At 36.9% G+C, this 22768-nt stretch overlaps 1 protein-coding gene across 1 annotated transcript in view; it reads right to left on the minus strand.

Annotated features, from left to right (window-relative positions):
* Window positions 1-5924: 5924 nt before the first annotated feature.
* LOC142349682 (uncharacterized) overlaps window positions 5925-22768 on the minus strand; it is a 146247-nt gene continuing 129403 nt past the window's right edge. Inside the window, exons 49-51 of the mRNA XM_075401409.1 lie at window positions 10712-10775; window positions 10151-10295; window positions 5925-6163 (exon numbers count right to left, since the gene is read on the minus strand). Coding sequence (XP_075257524.1) covers window positions 6139-6163; window positions 10151-10295; window positions 10712-10775 — 234 coding nt within the window. The 3' untranslated portion in view covers window positions 5925-6138. The remainder of the gene's footprint in view (window positions 6164-10150; window positions 10296-10711; window positions 10776-22768) is intronic.

Genomic DNA, 22768 nt, shown 5'->3' on the forward strand with positions numbered 1-22768 from the left:
GCACTAAAGCTAACTGTCAAGGGTATTAATACCGAAGAAGTAGTTGACACTAGGATTGTTGAAGTTACTGTTAAACCAAGAGAACATCAAGATTTCGAACCATTTACCATCAACGCTTTCTTTAAGGAGAATTTGAACGTCGGATCAGATGTAATTAACGTACAGGCCCTACGAGAGACTTACCCACATTTAGCAGTCCTTGATCCCGTGACATATTCCTATAGAGACATTGAGATGATACTCGGACAAGATGTCTATCACGCCATCCGCCCGTTAGAATACTTCTCTGCCGATGAGAAGCGTTCACCCGTTGCCGTACGCTTACCCATAGGTTGGGTCTTAAGCGGTCCGTTACCATCAAGTTCGTGTTTAACCTCAACGTGCTTTAAAGTGAATATCGAACAGGACAATGAGTTAGCAAGTCAAGTAAAGTCATGGTACGACATTGAATCATTCGGAGCAAACAAGCAGGTCGACTCAAGATCTGCAGCAGACGCAAGGGCTCACGAAATTTTTGAGAGTACCATCATACACAATGGCCTGAGATACGATGTCGGAATGCTGTGGGCAGCAGACAACATCCAGCTCCCAAATAATTACTTCTCCTCCCTTGTGCAACTAAAATCGCTCGAAAAACGTTTGGCCAAGGATGGAGACCTCAGAGAGAAGTATACTAGTACCATCAAGGAAGACCTAAATAAGGGGTATGTAATTGAGGTTCCGGACGCTCACAAGGTTGAGAGCTGGTTTGATAAAGAGTGGTACCTACCCCACCATCCGGTTTTAAACCCGAACAAACCAGGTAAGGTGCGTAGGGTGCTCAATGGAGCAGCAAAATTTCATGGCGGCTCAATGAATAAATCTTTGCTCACTGGCCCTGATCTGCTCCAAAACCTTATTTAAGCACTTCTTCGCTTCCGACAACATCCATATGCCGTCTTTGCCGACATCGAGGGAATGTTTTTTACAGGTTGGTGTATTACCATCAGATCAACCATCACTTCGCTTTCTGTGGCGGGAGGACCCCACAACTAACGTTGTAGTGTATCAATATACGCGCCATATATTCGGGGCTAAAGACTCGCCAACATGCGCCAACTATGCATTACAACGCACTGCGAGAGACAATGCCAAGTTTTACCCCGAAGCTGCAAAAGCCGTCCTTGAAAACTTCTACCAGGACGATTAGCTTGACTCAGTGGAGTCTCCCGAGAAAGCCATCAATAGATCGAAGGAATTGGTACATCTTCTCCATCTCGGTGGGTTCAAGCTTATAAAGTTCGTAAGCAATGTACCAAATCTGGCTGACCGAATTGATGGTTCCCCTCAATTTTCTGAGCCGAAAGTTTTTGTTTCATGTCAGGAGAATTCATCGCATGTGCTAGGGTTAAAGTGGGAGCACACTAATGAGACTTTAGTTGTGAGTCGGGGTACAAGCTGCGCTATCACCAAGTCCCTCACGCAACGCTTGGTCCTAAGTCTTGTCTCGAAAGTCTTTGACCCCATTGGTCTTGTCGCACCGTTTACCGTCGGTGCGCGACTGCTCTTAAAGACATCTGGCGTGTCACAGGACAACAATGGGATGACGAGCTCCCACAGGACATTGTTCAAGGATTTTTGGTTTGGAGTGCGGACTTACCAAAGCTTGAAAACATCAAAATTCCTCGAAGTTACTTTAGCGGACCCTTTAATAATATAGAGTTGCATATATTCGGGGACAGTTCTCAGGACATTTTTAGTGCCGTTGCATTAGAGCCCGAGTAACAACACCTACGGGCAAGATAAAAACAGAGCTTGCGTTTGTTTTGGGGAAAGCGCGCGTGGCGCCAATGAAGATAATGACTGTCCCAAAGCTGGAATTGCAAGCAGCTCTACTTGCCGCTCGGCTGAAGAACGAAATTATTCAGGCACTTACTGTAACTGTTAACCAAGTATTCATGTGGACAGACAGCACGACCGTTCTTCAGTGGATAAACTCTAATGAAAAGCAACCAATCTTTGTTGCAAACCGCGTTTGTGAAATTTTGGAGTATACCAGCGTTGACCAATGGAACCACGTCGCAACTAAGGATAATCCATCTGACGCTGGCACGCGTGGAATGTACGCTGAGGTTTTGCAACTAAGCAGTTGGGTCAATGGTCCACATTTCTTAACTAACTCAAGGTTCCCTTTCGTGCTGAACAAAGACGTCATTAATAACATCAGACTTGGCGTCAACCAAGCAGTCATTATAGAAGACACTGTTTCTCTCGCTACGTCTGTTTAAAAACAGACAACTCCGGTTCCGTCGTTATTCCCATTTGATAAGTTTAGTTCTTACCAAAAGTACTTGCGCATTGCCGCATACGTTCTCCGGCTTTTGCCGAAACATGCCGGCTACCGTAACCCCGATGGTAGCATTACCGACCCTACTGAGCTTGACGAAGCCGAGCGTCATCTACAGTATTTGGTGCAAGGAGAGTCTTTTGAAGCCGAAAAAAAAGATCTTCTTGACAATAAATTCGTTAAACGGAGTAGCCGAATTGCTCCACATTCACCGTTTATTAGTCCAATGGGTTAATCCGTTCCTCAGGCCGCATCAAGCGGTTAATTGAAGTTGGGTTTAACGTAAAGTACCCAATCATCTTAGATGCACGTCATCCGTTTGTAAAACTGTTTCTTGAACACACGCACGTAAAGCATTATCGTCAAGGCGTTGAATACCTAAGATCAATTGTGCAGGAACACTATACAGTACTGAAACTAAGATCATCCTTGCGTTCCATCAAAGCGCACTGCCTGAGATGCCGCGAATTCCAAGCTGTAACTATGCAACCAATCATGTCTGACTTACCTAAGGAGAGACTTGCTTACCAGTCTCCTCCCTTCACGAACACTGGCGTTGACTACTTTGGGCCATTCTATGTTATCGTCCGGCGTACTACTGAGAAAAGGTGGGGCTTCCTCTTCACCTGTCTCACTACTCGCGCTGTCCATGTCGAGATAGTTACATCCATGGACACCAGTTCTTGTGTTATGAGAGTTGAGCGGTTTGTGTCACGTAGGGGTACACCTGCCATGATTTGGTCAGACAATGGCACTAATTTTATTGGAGCGGAGAAAGAACTCCGAGAAGGTATTGAAAAGTGGAACGTTGTCAACATTGCAGCTGAGCTCGCTCATAAAGGCATAAAGAGATTCAATCCACCCAGCGCACCACATCAAGGTGGTATCTGGGAGAGGTCGGTACGCAGCTTCAAGCGCGTGTTGTATACTATTCTTGGCACGCGTCGCCTCACGGATGAGGTACTGTATACTACCTTTTGTCTTGTGGAGAACGCTCTCAATTCGCGTCCTTTAACACCGGTAAGCGCTGATCCGTGCGATTTGAACGCTTTAACGCCCAACCACTTTCTTTTAGGAGAAAACTCTACCGGTATTCCGTCTGTTGTCGGCAATAATGAGCTTGACCATCGTAAACGTTACGCCCGTGTGCAGTCGTACGCAAATGCGATCTGGTCCCGTTGGATCAGAGAGTACGTACCGACGCTGAACCGACGCTCTAAGTGGCAGACGCCTGCCGAGCAACACCTTAAGACCGGTGACTTGGTTTGTATAGTTGAAGAAACCAACCCTAGGGGTTACTACCCAACCGCTCGGATTGTGGAACTCCGTTACGGCTCCGATAGCGTTGCGCGCTCCGCCGTTATACGTACATCGACCGGTTCACTTGTCAGCCCGCTTGTAAAACTAGTACCAGTTTTCCCAACATCTTCTTCCGGGCCGGAGGATGTTACGAAGTAAATAAAGAACGAATTTTAGCCAATCAGAATTGAGTATTTATATTTGAATTTAAATGCGTATAAATCGTTCTAATATACGTAGAAAGTTCCGAAAAAGTTCATTTAACCTAATTTTAAGTAAATATAACCACTATATGTACCAATTGAGGTGGTTTTCGGCTTAATATTTTTCGGTTTTCTAGACAATTGCCGATTGAATACGAACTGATTTTACGTCAATAACATCAGACAAAAAACCAGTAAAAGAGCATCGAAAAAACCTTGCCGCCTAAGTTTCACTTGTTGCATTGATCGTTAATGCTTACGTTGTATGATTGTACGTTTGATACTCATACGTTGCTTACTGTTGGATACCTTTTGCTTTATCTTTTACAGATGAATTGAACTTTCGAACTACAGGTTTACTGAGTTGATAACTCTAGAGATTAAAATTCAGCAATCTAGAAGTTTTGGTCTCTCTAGCGTTTGATTCAAAATGGCGAAAACGCATTCTCTGTTTCCGGGTTATTTTGAGATAAAAAGTTGCCGCCATTCCTATAACAAAGATTGTGTAGATTTATCACAGTGAGGTTGATTTTAACAGCAGAAATGGCGCGTTAAGGTTTGCTAGTCAAACACTAGTTCAAAAAACGCATGAATTGTGATAAAGCAAAGTAGGAGTCCAAAGGCCTTTTACTTAAGAAAAGATGAAACATGAATAATAATTTGGAAGAGTTGAATTGGAACGTTTTGTTCGCATATTCAGCAGATCCCTCTACTAAGTGATGTGTCAAATTTGAGAGACAAGTTGTAATTTTTAATTCAAAGATATCGGTTTATTCATTACAGATACCAGAAGTTGGGTGAGTTTGAATAGTAGTGGAATTACGATCGAAACATCGAGAGCACCATCTAGAAAGATACAACAAGACACAAAGAATGTGAGACACCTTGAAAAGTTGAGACTTAGAAGAAAAGCTGGCCAAATCTTAGTCCATTGAGACTAAACTTGTTAAAAAATTTAAGTCCGTGACCAGTTGGAATACTGTGGAAAAAAAATATATGCGAACCATGAATATTATGTTATAAGTACTAATTTTAGAACTAATTATTATGATAAATTGTCTGTAAATTGTTCTTTCTGATGAAATGCAAGTAGTTTTTTTTACCTCCGTTATCCAAACGACTTAATTTGACGTTACGGGCCGGATTCAGAATTAAATATTCGAAAATCTAATTTCACCCGGTTACAAATTTGGAGCTAGCAGAGTAACAATTCTTTACCTGCTTGCTTTACCATTTCAAAACCTTTGTTTTTTATTTGATCAACCTTCTGAGCGACAGAGTCCTGTCACTGTGCGGCAAATTATAAATTCAGAAGACGACACTTCTCTTAAATGTGCCAATTCATACACGACAACGGAGGTTTTTATGCTCTTACTTGCTTTTGGTCCTGGTAAAATTATGTAAGTGTGGTGTTGAAAACTCAAAAGACTTTTTTTTAAAAATGATTTTCAACAATTTTGTTGTCATTTGCTTCTTGTGGTTCTGAACTCTCTCCTCGGGACTTTCTGTTTTTGACTCTTTGACCATTATGTAATTAATGTTCACACCCGGCACGAAACTGAACAGAAACTAATTTCCACCAATCAGTGCTTTGTGTTCTATAAGACAATGGAGGTGGGCACAATATATTGCCAATATCATGTGTAGACTAGGTATTTCTCTTTTAAAAAAATCAATTGAGAGCAAAGATAGATTATTCACAATTTTTACAAATTATACAGCTTTAAATCAGTGTACAAGCATTCATTTTCAGGCTGGTTATGTCCAACGATATGGAGAATTGCTAGTAGTATCACTAATGAAACTTTAATATCATCACAAAAGAATAATCCACGAATGCGAGAATATCAATTTAGCCACATGTGACTCTATTGAGCCACTAATCCAGTTGAGAGGTCGACTTATGAAAAGACCGTGGTGGACCGATATCGGGTATGAAAAATCAGTGGTCGACCGATAATGGTTATGATCAGACTTTAGGGCGACCGATATTGGTCATGGTCGAGTTTACGTTGACCGATATTGGTCATAGTCACCTTTAGGGTATGGAAAGACCGTTGGCCGACTTAAGAAAAGACTTTAGGTCGACCCTTACTAGGAGGTCGACCGTGTATTTAAGGTAGGGAAATACACCCTAGGTCGGCTTTAGAAGTTTTTTCATAAAGTCGACCTCTCCACTGGGGTAGTGAGTTAATCAAGGTTAAAATCAGTTCTTGGTGTAGTATCTCTTGAGGAGCAAGTGCTCAGTGATCCGTGGTAGGATTTTCTAACTATGTACAGAATGCTTCGGTCTTCTCAGTTCATTGTTCCTCACCACGCCTGCGGAACACCATCCCTTAAACAGCAGAAAACTCGAAGATCTATTTATTATCTTATTATTCTCAAGCATGACAGTTTAAAAGCTTAAGCATGGCAGGATTTACACCAGAAAAAAATGAGAACCAAAAAAGGAGAAATTTAGCCGACAATTAGGGTAAAGTGCGCTAGTAGATTGACTCTCAAGCTCTGAATGGCCAATTTGATAACGTGTTTCTTAAAGCGGGCAAATATACGGCATATTTTTTAATCAACTACCGTCAAGAAGATCTATCCGCCGGGGGTGCTCGGTCACGGAGAGGCGGATTGGAGGGCCACCCGCGCGCAAACCAAAGATTATGATCCACTGAACCACTAATTTATCGACCAATGAGGTTTTTTGACCAATAATGAAAGAACTGTCGGCTAAATTTCTCATTTTTTACTTGTAGGCTAAACGCCCTATCGCCCTTTTCCCAGCACCATCCACCGACAAAATCTAATAGTAATGATGGTTTACACCGATTTTTGAATATGATTAATTACAATAGCTATCTTGTTTAAAGCACTCAAGGGAAGAAACACTGTGAAAACGGAGGTTGTCGCACGTGGGAGAAAAATTTGCTTTCGAAAACCAAAAGTTTGTTTAAACTCCAAGATCTCAGTCCACATTAACCATACTTTGAGCAAAATCATGCTTCAAAGCTTTGATTTTTGATTCCTTTACTACTCCAGCGAGATTCAAATCACCACTTTATTTTGATTTTGAATTGTAATAGCAGGACCTGACCTACAATTCCAAGACTTTTCATTAACAAAAAATAGATTGAACTACCTCAATAATTCTCAAATTCAATTTTAGGTATGAAGCCAATGCAAAAAACTGATGTTTTTGAATTCCACACTCACTATATGTATCGCGATAAAGTTGGATTAATATTTTAGAGTATAGAGAAAAATTAAAACTCGTTGACCAAAGGAGAATATTCTTTGTGCCATATAATTTCTAATTGAGTCGACCCACTTTAGTTGGAGGAGGAAATATATAATCCACCGGCTTTTTTTGTTCACTCAATTTTCGCCGATCGATATATTCTTCGTACAGGATTGTGATTGATACTAATAGAAAGCAGGTAAAGAACAGAATTTTAAATTAAAAAGCGTGTTATGAATTTTGGTCTTTCCAAAGAGTTACGGAGGTTTAAAGATTAGTGAATTCTAACCAAACTTCTGTTCTTTCGCTTACATTTTTGTAATTTTTGCAGAAATTCTGACAAATTTTTGCTAAAACATGATAAAAAAATTAGCCTCAAGGGTTTTACGATATAAGAAAGCTGTTAAATTGTTTGAAAGAAATGTTTTGACAAATTTTTCAGCTAGATTATTGAATAATCATCATTTTTTCCTTTTCTTCATGCAAAATAGCATCACATATGCCTATTTGGTCTACTTTGTCCAATTTGACCGGCAGTGCAGACTTAAAAACTGATGATACAACAATCTTTCTTTTCTCAGATACGGGCAAATTGTAGCTCCGATTCCCAAGAAAGTGTTCTGGAAACAACCTTTTTGCGGTGTTTCGCTAAATCAAAGCGATATAAAAAAGCGAGGTTTGTTTTTCATATATTAAGTTTTTCAATTGTTGACAAATTGTTGCAAAATATTTGAGAACACTTGCGGTTATTAACAGCCGCAAACCAATAGCACCGTCGGTTTTGATTTCGTTATGTTTTGCAATGAAAAAGGTTTCGCATTTTACTTTTGGGTTTGTCTTTTTGAGATAATTTTTGCACTTTTTTCATCCCAATGACATGAAAGTCCTTTTCGTTAAAATTTCAATTAACACGAAGTTAATCTATGCTCCATTCAAATCAAATGAAACAATATGATGTTTTATGAGTAAATCTTGTGGTTCTTATTGCTCCAAAAAATTGTTTTCGAAAGTTTTTAATGAAATGTTGAAATCTTCCATTATTTGATGTTTTTAGTTTTATGAATGAGTCTATTTAATCAAATATCTAATTCACTATCTGGGACGAAGAAAAATATTGAAGAAACTATCTAACGCTTTCAGTTGATGCATATTGCCCTTTTTGGTAATATAACTCGATAAAGATCCAAAATTCATCTTTTTTTGTAACAAGGACTTTTTCGTCAACTTAGCTGTTTCAAAAACGTTTAGCGCAATTCTGTTTAAATGGAGTATCAGCAGGAGAAAAACTAATTTTATTCTAGTTGGTGAGTTTAATTGATCAAAATTTAATCGGACAGTAACGGGGCGCTGTGTATATTTTTTCGAAATACTTTTAATTTTTTTTTCTTATATTATAATAGTTGCCGACCAAAATGATTAATAAAAAACCAAAGGGAGGCCAACGAAGATACTTAATATTTTCAGCTAAAAGCATGTGGTTTTTTGTTTACAACACCGTTTGCATAAAAGTGTTCGTGAAATGTTTATTTCTGTGTGTATTCAGCGTTAAAGTGTAGCCTTCTGAATAAGTCAAATAAGTTGAATACAAGTTTAAAAAATTTAGCAATTTCTAGCTAATAGGTTGTAATTTTTCACGATTTTTTTTAAAAAAATGTTTTAAAAAAAGTGTGGTTTTTTGAGATTTGGAACCTTTAATCTTAATTCTGCAAACTTTCAGCGTAGTCTCATTAAATAAGACATCGTTTGACTTTTCAATTGTGTTATAATGCAATCTTAAAGGCCGTTTTTTAAATTAAATTGCTTTGGCGTTGACAAAACGAGGTTTCCTGAATTTTTTTTTATTTTCTGACACTTTCCAGTTTTCGAGATTCATTTTTGCAGTCTTGTGCGATCATCATATTATTGCAACTTTAGTGACAAGTCGCATATCACATTATTTTTGTTAAAATAAGGTTCAGTTAGATATTGGCAAAAAAATCTTTAGTTAACAGATTTTGATCTTATAGGCTTGGATATCGTTTTCTAGCAAAATTGATCGACTTTTCGGTTTTTGTCAGTATTTGTTCTTTATGTAGTCGTATGAGATTGATTCCGCATAATGAGAAGTCTCAATGGTTTTGTATGATGGCAGAAATGAAGCCACTTAATGATATCAGTTGATGACTAATTGCTTTCTTCGTTTACAATTTAATAGTGTACACGTTCTAATTTTGCCCTTTTTGTTTTCTGCGTAATTAATAATGATTATCAGTAAAGACAGCTCCCTATCTTTTCTGCTAAAATGCAAGTCATTTGCTTTAGCTAACTTTTTATCTTTAGCTATTTTGACCTTTTCATCGAGTTTTTTTCAAAAAATGGATAGTTGTTGAGTTTTTGCTCATGAGTAATGCTTTTTGTCTTTATTTCATTTTGTTGTTTGTCTGGTCTCTTACGCTCCTTAATGACAGTTGTTATCGGACCTCTAATAAGTTATTGTTTCATTTGTTTAGGGGTTAGAGCTAAATCGAGTTTTCAAATGGATAAAACCAATTATTTTTGAACAATAAATGATTTTTTTATTCTATTCTATACCTAAGTTTTCTATTCCTTATTTGGCGGACAATTAAGAAAAAACGTGGTTGAGCGGGGTCAGAACATTATGTGCACACACACACACACATTACCGAGCCCCTTGTTAGTTATGAATTTACATGAAACAAGATTTGTATCGTTTGTTCTGGCTGATATGCCCTACCCAAGCTACTGGAAGTTTGTAGCTGCATCTTAAAGATGTATAGAATATGTAATGTAAGGTATAAATTAGCTGATGTTCAAGCAGGTAGTCTATAAAGGCAGTCGCGAAATTCTTTGCATAGTCTTTTTGTATTGATACTACTATAAATCGAGAAATCAAAGACTATATCCGAAAGTCAGAAAACCTATGACTTGTGAAAAGTCGCGGTTTGCATCCCATGCACAACCCAGCACGGTGTGATCAAAGCTGGTTCCCTTGCCGTAGAACCTGGGTTGGTACGTTAATTCTAAACCACTTCTCCAAAGCAAATTCTTAACGGGGACGCAAATAAATATAGATTTCTAAAGAATTCATCTTACTTTCCCTTAGGTGTGTTGCTTGGTGACTTCACCATCTTGAAAATGACATATCCAGATACACCTACGATTGCCAGCCCACCCAACACAATCGCCCCAATTATAATTCCTCCCACTGTCTGGCTCTGTCCAAGCAGTTTAGACGCTTCTGTAGAAACGAAAAACTCACTTCACCAGCTGAAAAGTAGATATATTTGTAGGATAGTGCTGAAACTAGTTGGCGAAAGTACTTTATAAAATAACTGTTTGTTCTCCACCAACAAAAAAAATTAACCAACCTTAAAATTTAACCACAAAAAAATTTCTCCGTGAGTTATTGTTGTTTCGTGAATTATCGTGAATTAAAGCACCCCGGGTTAAAGGTATTTTTGTTTATTTCTGTTCGTTTATTCTTGAAGAATGTATAATTTAAATGCTCATCAAAATTGCCAAAAGAATAATAAGTAAATCAATAAAACCTTAATCTATTGGATGTACATACACTTTAAACGAATTTTAATGATGTGTCCCGAATTCAAAGAGAACAATTAAAATAGTGCTCAGTTGAGTTTTGTGGGTACTAACCCTCGAAAGGATTGTGTATGTATGTGGTAGGATTCGAAGCGTATCCCTGGTAGAAATTGATGATCTGCAAACAACACAATTTTATACCAAACTGCTATTTTTGTCGCCAAATTATGTATGAATTTCTGTTAATATTGTGTAGCAGTAGAAATACTGGATGTACACCTCCATCCAATCAAAGACTGAGAAGACACTATTCTCTTTTATATAGAGAGAACTGCAATGACTCTAGTCAGTCTATTAGTTAGATACGCCATGTGTATACTCCTGACTCCGGTGCTGTACTTAACTATCACCGTTACAATTGAAGTATACCTTCAGTGTTTTACTGAGTCCGTTAGTCTGTGAGACATAGGTAAACCTACTTTGCGAGCAGAAATAAGTAGCCCTAGCTCTTTATACTTTAAGGCTGTAAAAGGAGCCCATCCCGGGTCTGCCTCAACTGGTGCATCAGTGAGTTAACAAACTCTAACCGTAAAAGAATTCACACAAAACACCCTTTTCTCTTTTCAGAAAGAAACTTAAAAATAGATTACATCACTTTTTAGTTTTTATCTAGTTAAAACTTAGAAAAAAGGGAACACAGCCCCAATAAAAACAAAACTACTAATATTTAAACACAGATATGCACAAAATGGATCATCGTGTTGATCAACCCTCCTCTAACGTTCCAACACATTTGGACGAATTACAACTAGCCGTTCTTACACCAGACAACAAACGTCTAACACGTGAAAATCTACCCTTCGAAGTTAAATACTATCGACACCAAGACGATTTAAATATACTCCTAAACACAGCAAAACAGCTAAAATATCACTCTTTTGCAATAGAGCAACAGCCTCCTCTCTCTTTACCAGAAAACGCCTCACAGGTTTCATGAACCGCCTTTCTTTGATTTTTAGTCGAAAATTATGGAGCTCAACTCACAAAGGTCTCAGTTCGTTTCATTTGTGATCCTCTAACAAACACATATACGTCTCTAATATTTGACTCTTTATTTAATCCACTATCTGATACACTATTTGAATTCCTTAACGGATAATGGTCAGAAATACAACCCTTGGATAGAGAAGTGGTATTTCGAAAATCTTTTTTTGAATTTCTCAAACGCCTTGCATCCACCCGTATTGCTAATGCATCACAATCATGGAAAGAGAAGGTACAAAAAGTCACTCGGAAGGAGATAGAAGGCTTCACTCACCTTCTTAAAAAATACATAAATTCTCTAAAAGTTGCAGACCTAGACGATGAAGAGATTCTCGGTTGTCTTACACTTTTATCCTGTTTTATACACAGATTTTGGAAAAGTTTGGTAAGACACATCTTCCCAGCCACAAAGCTATTAGCAGACACATTCATACAAATATTACCTAAACTACCTGAGACACTCCATCATATTTATCACCCAAACTGGTTTCCACAAAATTTTGTAAATCTTCCAGAAACACCATCAAAAACTATTCAAAAACTCACCATTAATCACCATAATATGAAAAATAAAAACTATAACGCGGAAACTCAACCATTTACTTGTACAAATTTTCCAGAAAATACAAACATTTCTCTGGAAGCTTCACCAATAGAAAATATTGATACTATAATTCATTCTCAACAAAGACACCCGTCTAAACGAGACTACAGAAACAGATTTCAACTCAACATTATTGAATGATGGAACACTTTTTTCATAACTTTCTGTAAATACATTAATTGACCTTGACAATAAGGATCAAAACAATCATCAGAATAACAATAATAATGATGTATACTACTAATAACACACATATTTATCAGAATCACCAACACAGACAACCTGTGGTTTCGACTGAATTAACAGAAAATTCAGATCCACTAAACACAACTTTACCTACATTACCAAATGTGAAAACACCCCTACCATCTCTACACAGACAAAATTGAGTACATTTTAACACTGAACCAATTACTCTAAATAATTCAACGCAACCTACACTAACTACTATCCAAAATATTCAGATAACTCCATAACAATTCGTTAACATTGTTAGGCAATTAAACTCACAAAGTACACAACAAACTACAAATGCACCGACCCCTTATTATTTACAAGCAGCGTCTACACAAATGCCATCGCCTGTGATTCGCCGTAAAACACAAATGATGTACCCTTACCTAGGAGGTTCGGTACCCATACAACAGGCTTTTAGACCGTTTGATGGTACTGATCCTACTTATACAACAGAAGATTTTTGAAGCGCCTTCACAGCAAACATGGCAACGACAACAGGACCAGAGCACACTGACTCACCATATGACGAAGCTTGGATCACACCTATTGGTATTCACAACTATTGGTATTCACACCCTCCAATCGATATAAAAAAGAATTGGCAAGCGTTTTGCCGCGTATTCCAGGAAACATTCGATAATCAACAATCGCAACCACAAGAAAAATTATTCTTAGAGAGCATAACAAGTGCCTCTGGTGATGAAATTAAAACATTAGCACTTCGAACAGAACAAATGACTCCAAAAGCATATGTTGACAATGCTCCAGATAGGCGTAATGCACAGATGAAAGACGCACTTGTCAAATCACTCGATCCACAGTTAGCTAGAAAAAAGTTTGCAAGTCAAAAATCAACTGCATTGGAACCACAACTCCCATTCTCACAACTAGTAGAATAAATACACCAGGAGAAAATCACAAGAACACACTTAGACAGACATAAACTTAAAACAAATTACAATTTTTCTTCCTCAATTAATAACCTTTCCTTAGAAATTGATCACCCAGTAAATGATATGCATATGATGAAACAGGATATCGCTCATGGGATCAATGTAGTGCAACACAAGTACTCTAATGATCCAAATTTTAAAAGAAAACCACTATTCCTAAAATTTTGCAAGAAATGTTCACGCTCAGGACATAGTATTTCTACATGCCCTGATAAATGATACACGAAAGCACTCGACAAATCCAACCTTCAAAAACAAACTTTTAATCGAGCAGTGAAAGGTAACCAAAACCTTCCACACAGACAAGTCACGTCAAATAATATGACAGGAACACCATTATCGTTCTCACTCCGTTCTGGAAGCAATAGTCGAGAACACCGTAAAAATTCAAGACATAAAAAACCAAACAAATTCCCACAATCTAACTCAAAGCCTTACTAAGGAACGGAAATAACATTTTTAAACTACCGAATAGAAGTGGTTCACCATAACCAAGAATATCAAATTCACAAAATAACTCTAACTATAATTCTGGATCAGAATTACCTCATCATAAAAGAGATGGAAATTGTTCACAAAAACCATTCTCACGAAATCAACTTAGTAACGTTAGAAACTATATTAATTCACTTTTAGATCAAGAACAAACAGACAACACCACGTCTAATATTGAAAATGAAAACACACAAATTGTCTTTGAGGAAACACTCCTCAAACATTAATTAAATGATTTACTCTTAGAATCAAACCAAGACACTCAAGACGAAAATTTTAATTGCCAGGTGGAATGTAATACTCTCACAGAAGAACACATTCATTCTACCTCAACTAAAAGTAAAATTTGGGTACTCCCACTAACAATGTATACACAACAAACACTTGACCACACAAAAAATTTCTCCTCCGCATCTTGAAATAGATTTTCTATTAGATTCCTGCGCAACACTTAAAGTATTAAATAACAACACTTGGAACGAAATTAAAGAATATCACAAATTACAACAAAAAGCATCAAAATTTGTTCTCTCAGCAGCAATTATTTCTAAAATACAATCAAACGAAACAATAAAACTTATATTATATACAGATGTAACACAGTGTAGAACTCCCCGGAACAATTCTTTTACAATCGTTTTTCTATGTGTCAAACACAAAATTTATTATTCTAGGTACACCCTTCCTAGAGAATTACGTTGATTTAAAAAAATATTCATCTCACACACAATCGAGATCAAAAATAATAATGATACAAAACCACTAAATTTTTATGACTCCGCAACTAAACCACCCCCGTACTACTCATAATTATTCCCAGTAATTGAAGATCACTCAATATACTTTAAACCTTCTGAACACAGAATTCTGACTTATTCCTTAACCGCATGTGGATGTAAGAATAAATATGCAAACGGTACTATCCTCTACGCATCTGACTTTTCATTTATACAACTGCGGAAAAACATGTTCTTCACTATAATGGATAAAAACAATCTCGATTATCCCTACCAATCATTTATTTGAATATTAATCCAAAATCCCTTGAATTACCGTCTCATACTTGTGAAGAAATAAGTGGATATGCACATCAAGAGGTCTCCCTTAATGATTTTCAAACACCGTATCGCATCAATGAACTCACAGAATTCATGGTTGCTTACATTTCAAATTACCCTGCAAGAAGTACATCAGAAACACATAAAAAACTTTATTGTTTAAATCTCACTAAACATCAAGAACGCAAGGATGAGTCACAACAGAAAAATTTCACATACCATTTGACGTCTCAAAATTCACCAAATTAGATCAAAAATTTCTCACAAAACAAACGAAATTATTACAGAGACAGTTTTAAGAATTAGCACAACTTCTTACAAGCTTCAAACAATGTTACGCAACGTCTAAATTCGATGTTGGAAAAATTAAAGTAGAATAAATCTTCCCCTAAAAGCAACGGCGATCTTTAAAAAGCACAGAGCCGCTCGCATTCCACTACAATTACAAGACAGAGTACAACATCTACTCGACATCTTAACACATTTCGATATTATAGCACCCGTAAATACAGATTCCCTCAAAACTGGCAACACATTTATCAACCCTGTAATTATCCTTAAAAAAGCAGAATCAGTCAAAGTCGGTTTAGATGCTTAATTAAACACAATGATTGACGAAACAAAAAGTAGTTGGCCCAAAGAGTCGATTCAAATTATACTTACTCGTATTAAAGGACAATTTTCTCTATAACTGATATGAACAGCGCATACAAACAAATGCCACTCGATAAACCATCACAAAGACTCACAAATTTTGTAATCGCTGGACAACAATATTGTTTTAAACGCTTATTCTACGGTATTTTTAATCAGCCCAGCAGCCTTTTCGTCCTTTATGAGCAGCATTTTTAAACCACTTATTCGCAAAAATAATATTATAAGATACCTTGATGATGTTTTCATTCAAGACACAACAACAGACACAATATTACAAACACTTGAACAGTATCTTAATATTCTCAAAAATGAAAATTTTAAGCCACTCCAGACAAATCCTTTTTTTCTTAGACTCAATTAAATTTTTGGGACACCAAATACAAAATAATCACATACACCCACTTAAATCCAAAACAGACGGATTTTTAAAACTACAACCACACAAAAATAAAAAAGAAACTCAAAATTATGTCGGATTCCTGACCTTTATTTCAAAACATATTTATAATTTACAAGTCAATCTCAGATTTTTTTTATCTCCAACTCCGGGATACAACAGATTTCAAATGGACACCCGAACTACAACAAACGTTCGATAGAGTCAAAAAAGAATTTACAAACCTAACACTGCGACTCGCAAATCCTACCTCAGAAAAAACCTTCTCTATCCTCTGCGATGCCTCCAACTATGGCATTGGAGTTGCACTTCAAAAAATCAATTTGGGAAAATGGAGCTAGCGTCAGAAAACTCTCGCCTATTTTTTACCACAGAACTTTCAACCATTCTTCGTGAATGTTCAGCAATAATTTATGAACTTTCAGAATATGAGTTCATTATTCAAGGATCTAAACATGCAATTATACCGGCACTGATCACAAACCAATTCTCTTCCTATTCACACGAACGAATAAACAAAACCACAGAGCCTATAAATTTCGGCTAATTTTAATGAAGTTTCCAAACTTACACGTAGTTTGGACAGAAGGGAAAAACAGTTCACTTCCGGATTTATTAAGTCGTTCACTCACGACCACAACGCAAGACGAACATCGTCTTAGAAATTTGAGTTTCCAGAATTTATTAAATTTTTCATGACACACAATAAAAACACACAACCTGTACAGTGCAACTATGCTGTATCAAAAGAATATATTAATACAGTATCTACAGACACTAATGTAGGATCACCACACTTCACAATTTATCTGCAGATTAAAGATAACTATTTCAAGGTACAAATAGAGAATGATCTATGTCTTCCTGTTTCGCATCAGGAATTTCAAACCAAATCACAACCTCTGGAACATATACATCAACACAAAATACAATACTTAAAAAACAATCACTTACTTCCAGAACTTTACCCTATCATACAACACACGGATGTTACATAAAATACAAACAAAACAGAACCCTTTACCCACTTGAATCAAGACGCAAACTACGTAAAATTAATAAACACAATAAAATTTTCACTCCCAATAATGGATGATTTTGTACCAAAAACTCCCACCCTTTGTAATTCATGCTATTATGAACAGACGGAGCTAAATGATACACTCCTGTATGAAGCACAACAACAAGACCCAGTAACTCTACAACTCTTCCTTTCGAACGTTATAAGAATTACCCTTCCACCCCTTCATTGACTATCCGTGCAAATAAGGGATTGCTACACTATTATCGACGCTTCCAAGCGTAACTAAAACAAATAATCTCTTGTATTTTATACAAGAAACCACCTTACCAAAAATCTGTCTACCACTCTCTCTTCTCTTAGTAATATTCCATGCTGCACATTCTCACGATCTCTCCGGTCACCCTGGCCGTGAAAAAACACGCTACAATTACAGAAAATTACTATATTCCAAATATTCAAACACGGATTGCAATACTTACACAAGATTGCTTAAACTGCAAAACGAGCAAACCCATGCCGAACCTCTTCATGGCCCTTTAACAACCATATCCAGAAGTTTCACCAGACTTCAATCACCGTATTTCAATGAACACAAAAGGCCCAATCTCCCCGTCTCCTGATGAGAATTCTTACGTCTATGTATTTGTAGGCCCATTCACACACTATGTTGTACTTCACCCTTCCCCCAAATATGATGCCACTAATGCACTCACAGTTTTATTTGAACACTGGATTGTCAAATTTGGAACACCAGACATCTTAGTAACCGATAATGGAAATGAATATATTAACGGAGAATTTGCACACTTTTGTCGCACATATCATGTACAATTCAAACCACGAACAGCATATGCACCATGGTCTAATGGGCTTGTCCAAAACAGTAATCGCCAAATAATTACATTTCTTCGCACAGTTCTAGACTCACAATATGACACATGGTCACAAAAAGTAAAAGTATTTCCTTTTGCATTCAATTCACAAGTCAGAACCAATAGGAATCTTTCACCATATGAACTTGTCTTTGGCCAAAAACCAAAAAGACCCATAATGTTTAATCTCTCTTCCAATACAAAAAGCTTTGAGAATTGTAGACCTTCACTGGATTCAACTTGTAATTCTTTACCCAGACATACACATACTGACCATCTCGGTCATCACTCACAAATTAAAAAAATTAAAGAAAGGAGTCTTTGCACATTGGTTTCGTAATCGTGAATAGACAAACTCGGAAGTTCAAAATGAAGTTCACAACTATTTAAACCCAAATAAACATTTACTAACGTTTATAAATCGCCGTTTTGGAAAGGCACAGCCACTAAAAATTAATACTTATGTTTTAATTGTAAATAAAGCCACACAAACTCGAATATCAAAAAAAGATCCAACCTCAAAAAAAGGACCATACAAAATAATTGATACAAACCCCCACGTTGGTTACTTATAAACTAGAAAATTTTTCTGTTAAACAAATCACCCGTCACAGAAGTAACATTGTACCATATTATTCGAAAGAACTTTTCGTTCAAGAACAAATGGAGAAACGTTTCTCGGATCACTCCTTTTTAAAACTCCATCCGAAAAAGCCGACGATAACCAAGTCTAGGTCTGTCTCGTTTACTCTAGACGACCTAGACATACCATCCACAGAATACCTTTCCCCTCGACACCCTGTAACCTGTTTTAAAATACCCGAAAACACTTCGGAAAACAACACTACAAGAGACAATCGTCTTAGACGCCAACCGATAAAAGACTACAGAATGCTATACCACAATCAAAAAATTTGGTTTCACAAACAACGAATTTTTAAATACATTCACACTTTAATAATTTACACACAAAATCACTCTCCTCGCTTAAATTAGCCGAACACAATTTAGCATAACACACTTATTACCTAGTAAATATAAACACAATAAAAATACATTTCCTTCGTTCCCTAGCACGACAGGGATAATTCGGATAGTTCTTTCACCCCTCTCCCCCGTAATATAATTACTTTCATGGGGGAAATTAATCGAACTATTTAGTATAGTAATCAAAGAACACGGAATACCTCTTCACATGCTACCCTAGCAGAACCCCTCCGCCAGGAAATGAATGAAAGGGAAATACAGGCCAATCCCACAAAAATAATAGAAAGGAAATTAACTAAAGATCAAGTTACGACCGACCCACAGCTCGGTGCGGGAAAAATTCCCTAATCTCATTTATTTGCCAAAATATGATTCCATAACTTTTTTTCCCGATTAAAAAGTCATGGCCAGCACAGATCATATCGTCCAAAATCACTTCTTAGTTCACCGCTCTTTCATCCTAGTTGTTTCTCTCTTTCTTCAAACTTTCTAAAATCTTTTTTCAATACTTCATCTCACTCTCTCTCTCTCTCTCTCTCTCTCTCTATCTCTCTCTCTCTCTCTCTCTCTCTCTCTCTTCTACACTCTATACACACTTAGAAAAATTTCTTCTAAGTCCTTTATTCAATTCACCACTTGAAGAATTTTTCTTTTCTCCGCTTCTCAATAACTTTCACTTCTTCTCTTTAATCTTAAGAGAACTGTGTCACAGTACAATTCTTTCCCATAATCACTAACAAGCAAACCAGACCTTGCTCCAAGCAGCTTTTCAGCAAAAAACAGCCACACCAACTCTACTCCAATTCTCCACTTTCATTCTAACAGTACTGAAAGCCACTTTGTCGCCCAAATCTAAACAGGTATGCACATTACTTCACAGCACAGACTGGAAGTTTTAATTAAAAGAACACCATACGCGGAAATCTTTCTTTATATTCAGAGTTTCAAACCTAAACACGTCCGTTTTCAAAATATTTTTTACAACTTAGATTATATTTTATACTCACACATTTGTTGTGAATGGGTTTTCTATATTAGAGACTTTAATAACGAACATATATAACATCTCTTTTATCTTCCAATCGTTCCGCCACTAGCCACACCAAAAATCTCTGAAATTCTTTATACAGACATTGTATACACGGTTAATTTTGACGCTATCCCAGCCTCATACGATATAAAATTTATTAAAGAGTTTCTTAGGTCGGATGAACAATACCAGCCACTCGCAAAGCAACAACAACAATTCACAAAGTGAAATTATATACCCACATACTATCTTTTCTTTCGAACAAAAAGACTATACAATCGCTGAACTATTAACAGATTTTTCTGGAGATTTTTTAGGTCTCATCTATCTCCCTAATTTCATCCCACCAGAGTCACCCTTTGCAGCAATCAGAGTTGGTGTACCTACTTTAAATCTTTTATTAATTGTTATCCTCATCTCTACTAACTATAAAATTTATTATTGTGATAATTGCCCCATTCTGGGCCAGAGATTATCGTCACAATTGCGTCCTCTCATCAACAACCCAACACTAACCCAAGTGCTCCCTCTGTCTCAGAGCCACCATGTTGTTCATACAGTGAAGCGACCAAACAATCCACCCCAAAAAGTCATCATTTAAACTCTTTAATTAAAAATCACAAGCCTAAGAAACAGAGGAACACCCATACTCGGTCATTACTACTGCCAAATCTGCAGATAGACCACGTCCTACTGGACACTCCTCACACTTTATCCCACAATCAGTAATCCCGTAACCCTCCATCATACGCAAATACACCAAAGGCAAAAAAACAACACCCCACCAATTGAAAACCCCACAATTTGAAATATAAATCGCCGTTTTGGAAAGGCACAGCCACTAAAAATTAATACTTATGTTTTAATTGTAAATAAAGCCACACAAACTCGAATATCAAAAAAAGATCCAACCTCAAAAAAAGGACCATACAAAATAATTGATACAAACCCCCACGTTGGTTACTTATAAACTAGAAAATTTTTCTGTTAAACAAATCACCCGTCACAGAAGTAACATTGTACCATATTATTCGAAAGAACTTTTCGTTCAAGAACAAATGGAGAAACGTTTCTCGGATAACTCCTTTTTAAAACTCCATCCGAAAAAGCCGACGATCACCAAGTCGAAGTCTGTCTCGTTTACTCTAGACGACCTAGACATACCATCCACAGATTACCTTTCCCCTCGACACCCTGTAACCTGTCTAAAATAACACTTCGGAAAACACTTCGGAAAACAACACTACAAGAGACAATCGTCTTAGACGCCAACCGATAAAAGACTACAGAATGCTATACCACAATCAAAAAATTTGGTTTCACCAACAACGAATTTTTAAATACATTCACACTTTATTAATTTACACACAAAATCACTCTCCTCGCTTAAATTAGCCGAACACAATTTAGCATAACACACTTATTACCTAGTAAATATAAACACAATAAAAATACATTTCCTTCGTTCCCTAGCACGACAGGGATAATTCGGATAGTTCTTTCACCCCTCTCCCCCGTAATATAATTACTTTCATGGGGGAAATTAATCGAACTATTTAGTATAGTAATCAAAGAACACGGAAAACCTCTTCACATGCTACCCTAGCAGAACCCCTCCGTCAGGAAATGAATGAAAGGGAAATACAGGCCAATCCCACAAAAATAATAGAAAGGAAATTAACTAAAGATCAAGTTACGACCGACCCACAGCTCGGTCCGGGAAAAATTCCCTAATCTCATTTATTTGCCAAAATATGATTCCATAACTTTTTTTCCCGATTAAAAAGTCATGGCCAGCACAGATCATATCGTCCAAAATCACTTCTTAGTTCACTGCTCTTTCATCCTAGTTGTTTCTCTCTTTCTTCAAACTTTCTAAAATCTTTTTTCAATACTTCATCTCACTCTCTCTCTCTCTCCCTCTATCTCTCTCTCTCTCTCTCTCTCTCTCTCTCTCTCTCTCTCTTCTACACTCTATACACACTTAGAAAAATTTCTTCTAAGTCCTTTATTCAATTCACCACTTGAAGAATTTTTCTTTTCTCCGCTTCTCAATAACTTTCACTTCTTCTCTTTAATCTTAAGAGAACTGTCTCACAGTACAATTCTTTCCCATAATCACTAACAAGCAAACCAGACCTTGCTCCAAGCAGCTTTTCAGCAAAAAACAGCCACACCAACTCTACTCCAATTCTCCACTTTCAGTCTAACAGTACTGAAAGCCACTTTGTCGCCCAAATCTAAACAGGTATGCACATTACTTCACAGCACAGACTGGAAGTTTTAATTAAAAGAACACCATACGCGGAAATCTTTCGTTATATTCAGAGTTTCAAACCTAAACACGTCCGTTTTCAAGATATTTTTTACAACTTAGATTATATTTTATACTCACACATTTGTTGTGAATGGGTTTTCTATATTAGAGACTTTAATAACAAACATATATAACATCTCTTTTATCTTCCAATCTTTCCGCCACTAGCCACACCAAAAATCTCTGAAATTCTTTATACAGACATTGTATTTACGGTTAATTTTGACGCTATCCCAGCCTCATACGATATAAAATTTATTAAAGAGTTTCATAGGTCGGATGAACAATACCAGCAACTCGCAAAGCAACAACAACAATTCACAAAGTGAAATTATATACCCACATACTATCTTTTCTTTCGAACAAAAAGACTATACAATCGCTGAACTATTAACAGTTTTTTCTGGCGATTTTTTAGGTCTCATTTATCTCCCTAATTTCATCCTTTCAGAGTCACCCTTTGCAGCAATCAGAGTTGGTGTACCTACTTTAAATC

Source organism: Convolutriloba macropyga, chromosome 11 (genome assembly GCF_964194025.1).
Source record: "Convolutriloba macropyga chromosome 11, txConMacr16.3, whole genome shotgun sequence".
Classification (NCBI taxonomy): Eukaryota; Metazoa; Xenacoelomorpha; order Acoela; family Convolutidae; genus Convolutriloba; species Convolutriloba macropyga.